This window comes from Hyla sarda, chromosome 4 (genome assembly GCF_029499605.1).
Source record: "Hyla sarda isolate aHylSar1 chromosome 4, aHylSar1.hap1, whole genome shotgun sequence".
Classification (NCBI taxonomy): Eukaryota; Metazoa; Chordata; class Amphibia; order Anura; family Hylidae; genus Hyla; species Hyla sarda.
Genome location: NC_079192.1, coordinates 48,305,522 through 48,320,548, shown reverse-complemented (window position 1 = coordinate 48,320,548; position 15,027 = coordinate 48,305,522). Strand labels below are relative to the sequence as shown.

At 45.5% G+C, this 15,027-nt stretch overlaps 1 protein-coding gene across 8 annotated transcripts in view; it reads left to right on the top strand.

The window, feature by feature from the left end:
• Positions 1-15,027, top strand: part of LOC130367869 (lithostathine-1-alpha-like) — a 135,725-nt gene that overhangs the window by 47,215 nt on the left and 73,483 nt on the right. For all 8 annotated transcript variants that reach the window (XR_008892206.1, XM_056570784.1, XM_056570787.1 and 5 more), the window contains one exon: positions 10,410-10,472. Coding sequence is in view for 7 of the 8 variants with exons in the window: in XM_056570784.1 (XP_056426759.1) it covers positions 10,410-10,472 (63 nt within the window). In the remaining variant the exon portion in view is untranslated. The remainder of the gene's footprint in view (positions 1-10,409; positions 10,473-15,027) is intronic.

Here is a 15,027-nt window from a genome sequence, read left to right as displayed (position 1 = left end):
GTCGGAGACGGCCCCGAACAGCCTGTAATTCCGGGTCACCGGGTCACTGGAGACCCGATTGACCCGGAATCTGCCGCAGATCGCTGGACTGAATTGTCCAGCGATCTGCGGCCATCGCCGACATGGGGGGGCATAATGACCCCCCTGGGCGATATGCCCCGATGCCTGCTGAACGATTTCAGCAGGCATCGGGCACCGGCTCCCCTCCGGCTAGCGGCGGGGGGCCGGAATTTGACAGGACGTACTCAAACGTCCTGAGTCCTTAAGGACTCGGAAAAGGGGACGTTTGAGTACGTCCTGCGTCCTTAAGGGGTTAAAAGTGAAAGAAGCGATCTGATTGGTTGCTATGGGTAACTGCACCACTCTTCCTCTACACAGGTTTTGATAAATCTCCCCCCATGTGATTTAAAAAAATGTTTAAGTTGTTCCTCCAATACTTTATTATATAGATATGCATGGGTGTAGTGAGTATCCCAGCTTCCAAAATCTCAAAAATATCCTTATAACGACCCATTAGGGTATGTTCACACTACAGTGTGTGAACGGAATCTCCGCTCGCTGAATTCAGCGAGCGGAGATTGAGACTGGATGCCGGCGGCGGCAGTAGAACCGGGCGGCACTGAGCCGTCACCGTTGACAGCTATGCAGTGCTCGTGGACTTCCGTGCAAAGAATGAACATGTTCTTTCTTTGCGCGGAACAATTTCAGCGGCGCTGAAATTCCGCAGTGTGAACGGATCTCGCGGAAACCCATTCACACTAATGTTAAGTTCACACCGCGGAATTCGGCCCGTGGAATTCCGCGGGAATTCCGTAGTTTGAACATACCCTTAGAGAGAAAAAAATAGGACTACATTTTCCCTCCTTCTCATAATAGTCTGCAATTTAAGTGCTAAAAAGTACCTAAAAAAAAGTGCCCAACCCCCATCGTGCTCAGCTAACGTTAAAGAAATATATTTCATTCTCGTGCTTTCCTGCCACAAAGTAGTGAATTTAATAAAGAAATAAGAGCTTGGAACCATTTTTCTGATATCCATACAGCATAGAAACATAGAATGTGTCGGTAGATAAGAACCATTTGGCCCATCTAGTCTGCCCAATAATCTGAATCCTATCAATAGTCCCTGGCCCTATCTTATATGAAGGATAGCCTTATGCCTATCCCATGCATGTTTAAACTCCTTCACTGTATTTGCAGCGACTAGTGTTGTTCACGAATATTCGCAATTCAAATTTTAATCGCGAATATAGCATATTCGCGAATTCGCGAATATTGCAAATATAGCACTATATATTAATAATTACGAATATTCGCTTTTTTTTGTGCATATGTGAAAATTTGTGCGCATATGCACCAATTTGCGAATATTGAGCCCTCCCTTCATTAATGGTATAGAGAACTGTGACCAGTGCATCAACTCTGTGATTTTTTTCCCATTAAAACCAATAGGCTAATTGTGGTCCATGGGGGATCTCACTGCATGTAAGATAAGCAGGACCGTCTCGGCAGTACAGTGGGATGGGAGACCGTCACTGGTTCGAGTCCCAGGGTGGATAGAGTGTTACAGTGTTGTGGTTAAACTTTACTTTCCTGGAAAAGCTGTTGAGTTGCCCATAGCAACCAATCAAATTGCTTCCTTCATTTTTCAGAGGCTTTTTCAAAAATGAAAGAAGCGATCTGATTGGTTGCTATAGGCAACGCAGAAACTTTTCCTCTGGACAGGTTTTGATAAATCTCCCTCTGTGGGGGGGAGATTCATCAAGACCAGTGTAGAGGAAGAGTTGTGCAGTTGCCCATAGCAACCTATCAGATCGCTTCTTTCATTTTTCACAATGCCTCTGCAAAATGAAAGAAGCGATCTGATTGGTTGCTATGGGCAACTCAGCAGATTTTCCTGGAAAAGTTTCTGAGTTGCCCATAGCAACCAATCAGATTGCTTCCTTCTTTTGTCAGAGGCCTTTTCAAAAATGAAAGAAGCGATCTGATTGGCTGCTATGGGCAACTGCACAACTCTTCCTCTACACTGGTTTTGATGATTCTCCCCCATAGAGGGAGATCTATCAAAACCTGTCCAGAGGAAAAGTTTCTGAGTTGTCCATAGCAACCAATCAGATTACTTCCTTAATTTTTCAGAGGCTTTTTCAAAAATGAAAGAAGCGATCTGATTGGTTGCTATGGGCAACTCAGCAGCTTTTCCCCATAGACCACAATGGGCCTACTGGTTTCAATGGGCAAAAAATCAGAGTTAATGCACTGGACACAGTTCTCTATACCATTAAAGGGGTACTCCGGTGAAAGCCTTTTTTCTTTTAAATCAACTGGCTCCGGAAAGTTAAACAGATTTGTAAATTACTTCTATTAAAAAATCGTAATCCTTCCTGTACTTATTAGCTGCTGAATACTACAGAGGAAATTATTTTCTTTTTGGAATGCTCTCTGATGACATCACGAGCACAATGCTCTCTGCTGACGTTATTATAATAATAATAATAATAATACGTCTTTATTTATTTATTGTTGTCCTTAGTGGGATTTAAACCCTCTCCAGCTCCACTATATATTTCTTGTACACTGGTGCCCAGTACTGTACACAGTATTTTATGTGAGGTCTGACTAGTGATTTTTACAGCGGTAGAATTATTTCCTTGTCGTCGACATCTATGCCCCTATTGATGTACCCCATGATTTTATTAGCCTTGGCAGCAGCTGCCCGACACTGGTCACTACAGCTAAGTTTACTGTTACCTAAGACTCCTAAGTCCTTTTCCATGTCAGTCGTCCCAAGTGTTCTCCCATTTAATACATAATCCCAGCTCGGATTTTTCTTCCCCATGTGCATTACCTTACATTTATCAGTGTTGAACCTCATCTGCCACTTCCCAGCCCAAACCTCCGACCTATCCAGATCCATTTGTAAAAGTGCACTGTCCTCTATAGTGTTTACCGCTTTACAGAGTTTGGTGTCATCTGCAAAGATTGCTACTTTACTATTCAACCCCTCTGCAAGGTCATTCATGAATATATTAAATAGGACAGGACCCAAGACGGACCCCTGTGGTACCCCACTAGTAACATTCACCCAATCAGAATAAGTACCATTAATAACCACCCTCTGTTTCCTATCACTGAGCCAGTTACTTACCCACTTGCACACATTCTCCCCCAGCCCAAACCTTCTCATTTTATGCACCAACCTTTAATGTGGAACCGTATCAAATGCTTTGGAAAAATCCAGATATACGACATCCAGCGATTGCCCCTGATCCAGTCTGGAGCTCACCTCCTCATAAAAGCTGATCAGGTTAGTTTGACAGGATCAATCCCTCATAAATCCATGCTGATACAGGGTCATGCGTTTATTTTTATCAAGATATTCCAAAATAGCATCTCTTAGGAAACCCTCAAACAATTTACATACAACTGAGGTGAAACTAACAGGTCTATAATTCCCGGGGTCACCTTTTGACCCCTTCTTAAATATTGGCACCACATTTGCCATGCGCCAGTCCTGGGGAACAGTCCCTGTCACTATAGAGTCCCTGAATATTAAAAATAGGGGTCTGTCTATTACATTACTTAATTCCTTTAGAACATGGGGGTGAATGGACCTGGTGATTTGTCTATTTTGATTTTTTTGAAGGTGGCACTGTACTTCTTCCTGGGTTAGACAGGTGACCTGTACTGGGGAGTTTACCTTATCACACTGTATTTCACCTGGCATTTCATTTTCCTCGGTGAATACAGTGGAGAAGAATTTGTTTAGTATATTTGCTTTTTCCTGATCCCCGTTTATAATTTCTTCCTCATCATTTTTTAAAGGGCCAACACTTTCATTTTTATATAATTAAAGAACATTTTGGGGTTAGTTATACTCTCTTTGGCAATGAGTCTTTCTGTCTCTATTTTTGCGGCTTTTATTTGTTTTTTACATATTTCACATTTTTCTCTATAGCTTTTTAATGCTTCTTCACTGCTGTCCTGTTTTAGTAATTGAAATGCTTTATTTTTGTCATTTATTGCCCCCTTAACATTTTTATTCATCCATATTGGTTTACTTTTATCTTACAGTGAAAATTTAAGATATGTTTAAAAGTCTCCCATTTAGTGTCAGTATTGTTCTTTTTGAGGACATTATCCCATTTTATATTGTTAAGGGCTTCTCTGAGTTGATTGAACTTTGCCTTCCGAAAGTTCATTGTTTTTGTGGCCCCTCGAGAGATTCCCTTATTGAAGAACAAGTTATAATGTATTAAATTATGATCACTATTTCCTAGGTGTCCATCTACTTGCACATTAATTACTCTGTCAGGTATAGTACGTTGGGAAATATTAAGTATAGTAGGGCACCTCCTCTGGTCGGGCCCTGCACCATTTGGGACAGATAATTGTCTTTAGCTATAGTCAGAAACCTGTTTCCTTTAAAGTCGAAGTCGGCCCAGTTCTCCATGAACCCAAACCCCTCGTTCCTACACTAGTGTCAGGATCCGGGTTGGAGGAGGGTGAGGACACTGGGAGTGGATCCTCTGTACCAGAGAGGTGATGGCGTGGGCCGTACCAGGGGAACGGAGTCTAAGGGGTTACTGGTATTCACCAGAGCCCGCCGCAAAGCGGGATGGACTTGCTGCGGCAGGTAACCCGCAGGTCGTTCCACCCAGTAGCGACTCAACCTCTCTGGCGGCTGAGATGGCATGGTACAAAAGAACAAGGCAAGGCAAGGTCAGACGTAGCAGAAAGGTCAGGGCTGGCGGCAAGGTTCGTAGTCAGGGGCAACAGCAGAGATTCTGGAAACACAGGCAAGGACACACAGGAACGCTTTCAATAGGCACTAGGCAACAAGATCAGGCAGAGACAGGAAGGGGAAGTAATGTTTTATAGGGAAAACAGTAATTGGGGTAGATTGGGCCAGGCACCAATTATTGGTGCATTGGCCCTTTAAATTTCAGAGAGCGGGGCCGCGCGCTGGGCTGGGACAGAGGAAGGACGGAGCAGGTGAGAAGAGACATGGGATGCGATCCGTGAGCGGGCACGTCCCGTCCCGCGGATCGCATACCCTCCGGTGACAGGGTAGCAGCGCTCTCGGTCAGCAGCGCCGACCGGAGCGCTGCAGGCAGAGTAACGCCACGAGCGCTCCGGGGAAGCAGCGGGACCCGGAGCGATCGGCGTTACAACTAGCTTCTGAGCCACTTGTTTACCTCCCTAATCTCACGCTGCCTCTCTGGTGTGGCTCGTAATACAGGTAATATTTCATAAAATACTACCTTGGAGGTCCTTGCCTTAAGCTTGCAGCCTAAGTCCCTGAAATCCTTTTTAAGGACACTCCATCTACCTCTTACTTTGTCATTGGTGCCAATATGTACCATGACTGCTGGGTCTTCTCCAGCCCCACCCAGCAACCTGTCAACCCGATCCGCGATGTGCCGAACTCGAACGCCAGGAAGACAACACACTGTTCGGCGATCCCGGTCTTTGTGACAGATTGCCCTGTCTGTCCCTCTAATAATTGAGTCCCCTACTACCAGTACCTGTCTGGCCTGCCCTGCTCTCCTCCCTCCCTCCTTACTGGAGCAGACACCCCCCTGGCGGTCAGAAGCAGAGTCCTGCTGCAGTACCGCTAGCTCTGAAATGGCATCCCCCTCATCTGCCAACAGGGCAAACTTGTTGGGGTGTGCCAGTTCAGGACTAGCCTCCCTGACACTTTTCCCTCTACCGCGTTTTCTAACTGTAACCCAGCTAACTGCCTGACTGTCCTGCACCTCCGTCCCACTATCCTCCCCTACCTCTACCCCAGAGAGTACCTGCTCAGTGAGCAGGAGACTCCTCTCCGGGTTGTCAATGCATCTCAGTGTTGCCAGTTGCTCCTCTAGATCCAGGATCTGGGCTTCCAAATGAGCAACTCACACACATCTCGCACAACAATATGCACCCTCAAACTGTTGTTTAGTGTTGAGCGGCATAGGCCATATTCGAATTCGTGAATATTCGCGAATACATGGACGAATATTCGTCATATATTCGCGAATATTCGCATATTCGTAATATTCTCATTTTATTTTCGCATAAGCGAATATTCGCGAATGCAAAAATTAACATATGCGGAAATTAGCATATATAAAATTAGTATAAGCGAAAATTCGCATATGCGAAAATTAGCATATGCAACTTTTCGCATATGCGAAAATTCGCACGCACAGTAGTATTAGAGCCTTCTTTACACCACACAAGCTGGAAGCAGAGAGGGATGATCACTGTGATGTGTACTGTGAAAAAAAAAATAAAAAAAAATACGAATATTCGTAATTACGAATATATAGTGCTATATTCGCGAATATTCGCGAATTTGCGAATATGCGATATTCGCGAATAAAGTTCGCATTTCGAATATTCGTGAGCAACACTACTGTTGTTCAAGGATTGCATACATTGTGCAAGATGCACACTGGACTGCCTTTTCCAACATGGAGGCCATACTAGATTTGGGGATTGCAAAAATTTACAGAAAAGAAAAAAAAAATCAAATATTTCAATTTAAACTTCCTGAATTTAAAGTCCCTTAATTTTAAGTCCCCTCACTTTTATACTCACTCACTTGTATGCTTCACACTCTTGTATACAGACAAACAATCGCTAGCTCAACATAGTGTATTTGCTTTATATTTATCACAACCACAGCCACCTCTCTTCCACTGCCTGGAAGTGAATTCACTTTAGTGAAACCTTTTTTTTTTTTTCATTTACACATCCGAATTTAATGAAAAGTCGTCAAAGACCTGTGGGGTGTTAAGGCTCACTGGACCCCTTGGTACGTGCCTTGAGGGGTGTAGTTTCCAAAATGGTATGCCATGTGGGGGTTTTCTGCTGTTCTGGCACCATAGGGGCTTCCAAAATGTGACATGCCCCCCAAAAACCATTTCAGCAAAAATTCACTCTCCAAAATCCCATTGTTGCTCCTTCCCTTTTGAGCCCTCTACTGCACCAGCCGAACACTTGACATACACATATGAGGTATTTCCTTACTCTAGAGAAAATTGGGTTACAAATTTTGGGGGGCTTTTTCTACTATTACCCCTTGTAAAAATTCCAAAACTGGGTCTACAAGAACATGCGAGTGTAAAAAATGGAGATTTTGAATTTCCTCCTTCACTTTGCTGCTATTCCTGTGAAAAACCTAAAGGGTTAACACACTTACCCAAATGTCATTTTGGATACTTTGAGGGGTGCAGTTTTTATAATGGGGTCATTTGTGGGGTATTTCTAATATGAAGGCCCTTCAAATTCACTTCAAAACTGAACTGGTCCCTGAAAAATTCCAATTTAGAAAATGTTGTAAAAAATTGGAAAAGTGCTGCTGAACTTTGAATCCCTCTGATGTCTTCCAAAAGTAAAAACCTGTCAACTTTATGATGAAAATATAAAGTAGACATATTGTATCTGTGAATCAATATATCATTTATTTGGAATGTCTGTTTTTGTTACAAGCAGAGAGCTTCAAAGTTAGAAAAATACAAAATTTTAAATTTTTTCATCAAATTTGGGAATTTTTCACCAAGAAATGATGCAAGCCTCAACAAAAATTTCTCAGAATCAGAATGAAAAGTAAAAGCATCCCAGAGTTATTAATGCTTAATGTGACAGTGGTCAGATGTGCAAAAAATGGCTGGGTCCTTAAGGTGAAAATGGGCTGGTTCCTTAAAGGGTTAAACCCCACTGACATTTGACAGATCTTTGGAACAGTGGGCTGTGCAAATAAAAAAATTTCATTTTTCATTTTGACAGACCACTGCTCAAAAAAAATCTATCAGACACCTGTGAGATGTAAATGCTCACTGCACTTCTTATTAGGGGCGTAGTTTCCAAATTGGGGTCACATCTGGGGGGGGGGGGTCACTGTTCTGGCACCATGGAGGCCTAAACGCACATGGCCTTCAATTTCAGCCAGATTCTCTCTCCAAAAGCCCAATGGCGCTCCTTCTCTTCTGAGCCCTGTAGTTCACCTGCAGACCACATGTGGGGTATTTTCTGACTCAGAAGAAATGGGGTTACAAATTTTGCGGGGCTTTTTCTCCTATTACCCCTTGTGAAAATGATAAAATTGGGGTAACAACAGCATTTTACTGAAAAAAATATACATTTTTTTATTTTCACCTCCAACTTTAACTAACATTTGTCAAACACCTGTGGGATGTTAAGGCTCACTATACCCCTTGTTACTTTATGTGAGGGGTATAGTTTTCAAAATGGGGGTCACATATGGGTGTTTTTTATGTTTATGTCAGAACTGCTGTAACTACCAGCCACCCCTCTGCAAATCACCAATTTAGGCCTCAAATGTATATGGTACACTCTGTTTACACTAACATGCTGGTGTAGACCCCAAATTTACCTTTTCTTAAGGGGTAAAAGAAGAGAAAAAAAATAGTAACCCAAAACTGTTGCCTTGAAATATGAGAGGGCTCCAAAGTGAAAGAGCACCATGTGCATTTGAGGCCTAAATTAGGGATTTGCATCCACCACCAAATTACCCTACGGCAGTGCTTCCCAAATAGGGTGTCTCCAGCTGTAGCAAAACTCCCAGCATGCCAGGACAGTCAATGGCTATGCCGATGTTCTGACCCTGCATCACCCGTCATTACGCACAGAGTAAGTTTGCTCTGTGCAGTGATGACAACAGGGTGCCGCAACCGAGATCACAGGGGTTCTTTGGAGAGGGGATAAGATGTCTTGGTGCGTAGTACCCCTTTAAGAGGGAAAAACATGATATATATTTAACCCCAACCCAAATGTACCTTATTTTTATTTTCTACCTAAGGTGCATAAAAACCGGAAAAAAAACACCTGATCGTCCGATAGTTGCCTGATGTTTATCTGAATATATAGACCATCAGTTACAGAAATGTGTGGTCTCTTTACCAGCATACCTCAGAGATAAAAGGGCATTTATTAACCCTATTGAAAGATATCATACGGGAAGAGGACTATATGTGGGCAACACTAGATGTTGCTTCATCATATAGTAACATACCACATGACAGAGGAGTGGAAGCTGTGTGATCTTTGTTAGTGGAAGATCCCTTGAGGCCCATACATCAGAGGAACTTCATTTTGGAGGCCATTAAAGGAGTAGTCCAGTGTTGAAAAACATCCCCTATCCCAAGGATAGGGGATAAGTTTCAGATTTCGGGGGGTCCGACCGCTGGGGGGCCCCGTGATCTCCTGTATGGGGCCCTGGCTCGCTGGCCAGATAGCGCGTGTTGACTAGTGTTGAGCAGCATAGGCCATATTCGAATTCGCGATATTTCGCGTATATATGGACGATTATTCGTCATGTATTCGCTAAATTCGCATATTCGTAATATTCGCGTTATATTTTCGCATATGCAAAATTAGCATAAGCGAAAATTTGCATATGCAAATTTTCCCATATGCAAAAATTCATACGCCAGTCTCACACAGTAGTATTAGAGCCTTCTTTAGACCACACAAGCTGGAAGCAGAGAGGGATGATCACTGTGATGTGTACTGTGAAAAAAAAATAAAAAAAAACAATATTCGTAATTACGAATATATAGTGCTATATTCGCGAATATTCGCGAATTCGCGAATAAAATTCGCATTGCGAATATTCGCGAGCAACACTCCTGATAACACGCAAGCTGCATATGTGCAGTGCTTGTCGTCAAGAGGTTAAAGGGGTTGTCAAGCTTTTTTATTAATGGTCTTTCCAAAGAATGGACCATTACTTTTAGATCTGCAAGGCACCAATAGAACAGAGCAGAGGCGGCCAAATCTATTCTGTAAGTAGAGCTGGAAACAGTATAGATTTGGTATAGTGGTTGTACCGGGTTACGACAGCTCAGCTCCCATTTACTACATTTGGGGGACTGGTCAGACTCCTGGCTCTCTGACCTTCAGGTGTTTTAAGGATCTCAGCACTGATGCAAGTGGTGCAGTCACTTCAATGTCTGCATCAGCTGCAGCTCGTCCATTGTGGACCCTGTACTGTTTATAGTGGTGATTCAAGGTATTGCAATATTATCCCATTTTCAAGCACTGTAGCCTCCTCAAAACAGGATGTGCGGGGGCCAGGATTCAGACCCCCACTGATCTCTGGGTCTAAGGTTGAGCTTAGACATTCTCTAGCCGGAGGATGCAGTGCAAGTGCAGTTGTGCGTTCTCTTCTGGGCCATATAGGCAGTGGTAGACTCTGCCTGCCCCTTGTCGCAGTCCTAAAAGAATTGTCTACTAGAAGGGTGGTCCTCCTAAAGATGAATTCAATGTACAGGTGATATAAGGAGCTGGAAATTCATCAAAGAAAAATAAGGTCTGGATTAGGTTGGTCTTCTGGAGAAGGTCCACTGTATCTCTGTTGGTTGCCATACTTACCTGTGTGCACATTCTCTTTTATTTTGCAGTGAAACTACAAGACATGATCGTGGTAAACATAAAGCAGATCAAGGAGATTAAAAAAACTTTGGGTAATGTACTGAATTCCTATTGACTGATTTAGCCTCTATTTAGCATCTAGCTTGATTTATTTCTAGTGTTTTACAGGTTATTTTGGGACATTAGGTCTTACTTAGTGGCGTAGCTAAAGAGGTCGGAAGGGTCGCAATTGGGAACCAGCCCCTTAGCCCCTGCCACTGCATTGTATGCTGCCCGGCTGCCTGCCTCTTTTAGCTGCGTCACAAAAAAAAAAACAGACGATGCAGCTCCATAGGATGGCCCTGAGGTAAACGCCAAAAAACCTGTGTCGGACCCCTGAGTATGCTACAGATTCCAGAAACAGGCAGTACATCATATGAATGTAAGATACACTTACCCATCCCATGCTTTGGTTCCACCCCCTAGAATTCAACTGCCCGCCCCTGCATTCTCCCTGTAGTAGTGGAGAGGAGGAGGGGCACAGCTTGTACAGAAAGAGGAAAGCCCTCCCCTCCTGCTGTAGTGTATCCTGCTCAGTTTCATTTGGACCCTGAATGGGAGGTAGGGGGATGCTGGATGGATGGGGACATGCTAAGGGGGCACTGAATGGATGGGAACATGCTGAGGGGGCACTGAATGGATGGGGACATGCTGAGGGGGCACTGAATGGATGGGAACATGCTGAGGGGGCACTGAATGGATGGGGACATGCTGAGGGGGCACTAAATGGATGGGGACATGTTAAGGGAGACACTGAATGGATGTGGACATGATAAGGGGGATACTGAATGGATGGGGATAAGGGGATACTGAATGGATGGGGACATGATAAGTATGGAAAATGCTAAAAGGAAAGGACACAGGATAGATGGGAACATGCACAGTATGTATGGATGGGGGGGCACAGTATGGATGGGGGACATGCTGGGGGGGCACAGTATGGATGGAGTCATGCTGAGGAAGGGGGGCATAGTGTGGATGAATGGGCACATGTTGATGGGGGGGACACGGACGATAAGGATGGATAGGGACATGCCGAGGGGGGGGTCCAGGTTAACCCCTTGCACCAGAGCCCACGAGACTTTAGCTATGCCCCTGGTCTTGCTAAACCTCAATCAATGCTGAACCCCAGATTTATTCATCTATTAGAGAAATAATGGAAATAATGTGTAAAACATTATATTTATCTAATGTGTATTTAGGTCAACATTCTGTGCTGGAAAATTTCTTAATACATCCTTAAGACTAATTTTCTCCTGAGATCCACATCTAGCTGCCTCGAGTCACCTTTAGAGAAAATATAAGAGCTCCATAGTTTTCGCATAATATTTTTGCATTTTTCCTGTCGTCTTTTCATTTTTTTGGGGGAAATCTCCATTACTAAGCTGGGGCTTAGTTTAGCCCACAAAACAGATGAAGATCCAATTATTATCTTGGTTCCAAGCGCTAGAGGGGTACAGGGAAGAGTTGGTACCAACAGGCCTTGAACAACAAAAATGGTGTTTCTGGGCCTAAGTGGTAACAGACTGGTGTTTTTTTAGGCTGGGGAGGGCCAAAAACAATGAGATTGGAAGGTGCATACAGAGTCTGAGCACATTTTACATAATTTAACCCGTCTGCTCGAGCTGTAATCACGCCCCCTCGGGATGATTGAAGACCATCATTAAGATTTTTTCCATCCATGATTCACCTCTGCAGAACTAGACAAACATTTTAGGCTCTGCACTTTTCCAGCACCTAGTACCCCAAACGGTGATTATTCCACCCTTAGTGTACCATAGTTAAGTGGGTAGGTAAGTGGGTTGGGAAAGAGTAGGTGTTACGCCGAGCGCTCCAGGTCCCCGCTCCTCCCCTGAGCTCTCGCAGCATCCTCTCATTCGCAGCGCCCCGGTCAGACCTGCTGACCGGGTGCGCTGCAATATCACTCCCAGCCGGGATGCGATTCGTGATGCGGGAGGCGCCCGCTCGCGATGCGCATCCCGGCTCTTGTACCTGACCCGTTCCCCGTCTGTCTTGTCCCGGCGCGCGTGGCCCCGCTCCTTAGGGTCTCTGCAATTTAAAGGGCCACTGTGCCACTGATTGGCGCAGCAGGCTTAATCAGTATGTTTACCTGTGCACTCCCTACTTATACCTCACTTCCCCTGCACTCCCTCGCCGGATCTTGTTGCCATTGTGCCAGTGAAAGCGTTTCCTTGTGTGTTCCTAGCCTGTGTTCCAGACCTCCTGCCGTTGCCCCTGACTACGATCCTTGCTGCCTGCCCTGACCTTCTGCTACGTCCGACCTTGCTCTTGTCTACTCCCTTGTACCGCGCTTATCTTCAGCAGTCAGAGAGGTTGAGCCGTTGCTGGTGGATACGACCTGGTTGCTACCGCCGCTGCAAGACCATCCCGCTTTGCGGCGGGCTCTGGTGAATACCAGTAGCAACTTAGAACCGGTCCACCAGCACGGTCCACGCCAATCCCTCTCTGGCACAGAGGATCCACCTCCAGCCAGCCGAATCGTGACAGTAGATCCGGACATGGATCCCGCTGAAGTCCCACTGCCAGTTGTCGCCGACCTCACCACGGTGGTCGCCCAGCAGTCGCAACAGATAGCGCAACAAGGCCACCAGCTGTCTCAACTGACCGTGATGCTACAGCAGCTATTACCACAGCTTCAGCAACAATCTCCTCCGCCAGCTCCTGCACCTCCTCCGCAGCGAGTGGCCGCTTCCGGCCTACGATTATCCTTGCCGGATAAATTTGATGGGGACTCTAAGTTTTGCCGTGGCTTTCTTTCGCAATGTTCCCTGCACTTGGAGATAATGTCGGACCAGTTTCCTACTGAAAGGTCTAAGGTGGCTTTCGTAGTCAGCCTTCTGTCTGGGATAGCTCTGTCATGGGCCACACCGCTCTGGGACCGCAATGACCCTGTCACTGCCTCTGTACACTCCTTCTTCACGGAGATTCGAAGTGTCTTTGAGGAACCTGCCCGAGCCTCTTCTGCTGAGACTGCCCTGCTGAACCTGGTCCAGGGTAATTCTTCTGTTGGCGAGTACGCCATCCAATTCCGTACTCTTGCCTCCGAATTATCCTGGAATAATGAGGCCCTCTGCGCGACCTTTAAAAAAGGCCTATCCAGCAACATTAAAGATGTGCTGGCCGCACGAGAAATTCCTGCTAACCTGCATGAACTTATTCATCTTGCCACCCGCATTGACATGCGTTTTTCCGAAATGCGTCAGGAGCTCCGCCAGGATATGGACTTTGTTCGCACGAGGCGGTTTCTCTCCCCGGCTCCTCTCTCCTCTGGTCCTCTGCAATCCGTTCCTGTGCCTCCCGCCGTGGAGGCTATGCAAGTTGACCGGTCTCGCTTGACACCTCAAGAGAGGACACGACGCCGCATGGAGAATCTTTGCCTGTACTGTGCCGATACCAAACACTTGAAGGATTGTCCTATCCGTCCTCCCCGCCTGGAAAGACGTACGCTGACTCCGCACAAAGGTGAGACAGTTCTTGATGTGAACTCTGCTTCTCCACGCCTTACTGTGCCTGTGCGGATATCTTCGTCTACCTTCTCCTTCTCTGCTATGGCCTTCTTGGATTCCGGATCTGCAGGAAATTTTATTTTGGCCTCTCTCATCAACAGGTTCAACATCCCGGTGACCAGTCTCGCCAGACCCCTCTACATCAATTCTGTTAACAATGAAAGATTGGACTGTACCGTGCGTTACCGCACGGAACCTCTCCTAATGTGCATCGGACCCCATCATGAAAAAATTTAATTTTTGATCCTCTCCAACTGCACTTCAGAAATTCTTCTTGGATTACCGTGGCTTCAATGCCATTCCCCAACCCTTGATTGGTCCACAGGAGAGATCAAGAACTGGGGTACTTCTTGTCTCAGGGACTGTCTTAAACCGGTTCCCAGTACCCCGGGGCAGAATCTATCCTCTGTCTGCTCCAGAGACTCTAGCCATGTCGGAGTACATCCAGGAGAATTTAAAAAAGGGGTTTATCTGCAAGTCCTCCTCTCCTGCCGGAGCTGGATTTTTTTTTTGTGTCCAAAAAAGATGGCTCCCTACGCCCTTGCATTGATTACCGCGGACTTAATGAAATCACGGTAAAAAACCGCTACCCCTTACCTCTTATCTCGGAACTCTCTGATCGCCTACAAGGCGCCCACATCTTTACCAAACTGGACTTAAGAGGTGCTTATAATCTCATCCACATCAGGGAGGGGGACGAATGGAAGACTGCATTTAACACCAGAGATAGACACTTTGAGTATCTGGTCATGCCCTTTGGCCTGTACAACGCCCCTGCCGTCTTCCAAGACTTTGTTAATGAAATTTTTCGTGATCTCCTATATTCCTGTGTTGTGGTTTATCTGGACGATATTCTGATTTTTTCTGCCAACTTAGAAGAACACCGCCAGCATGTCCGCATGGTTCTTCAGAGACTTCGGGACAATCAACTTTATGCCAAAATGGAGAAATGTCTCTTTGAATGTCAATCTCTTCCTTTCCTAGGATACTTGGTGTTACGCCTAGCGCTCCGGGTCCCCGCTCCTCCCCGGAGCGCTTACGGCGTCTCTCTCTCCGCAGCGCCCCGGTCGGTCCCGCTGAC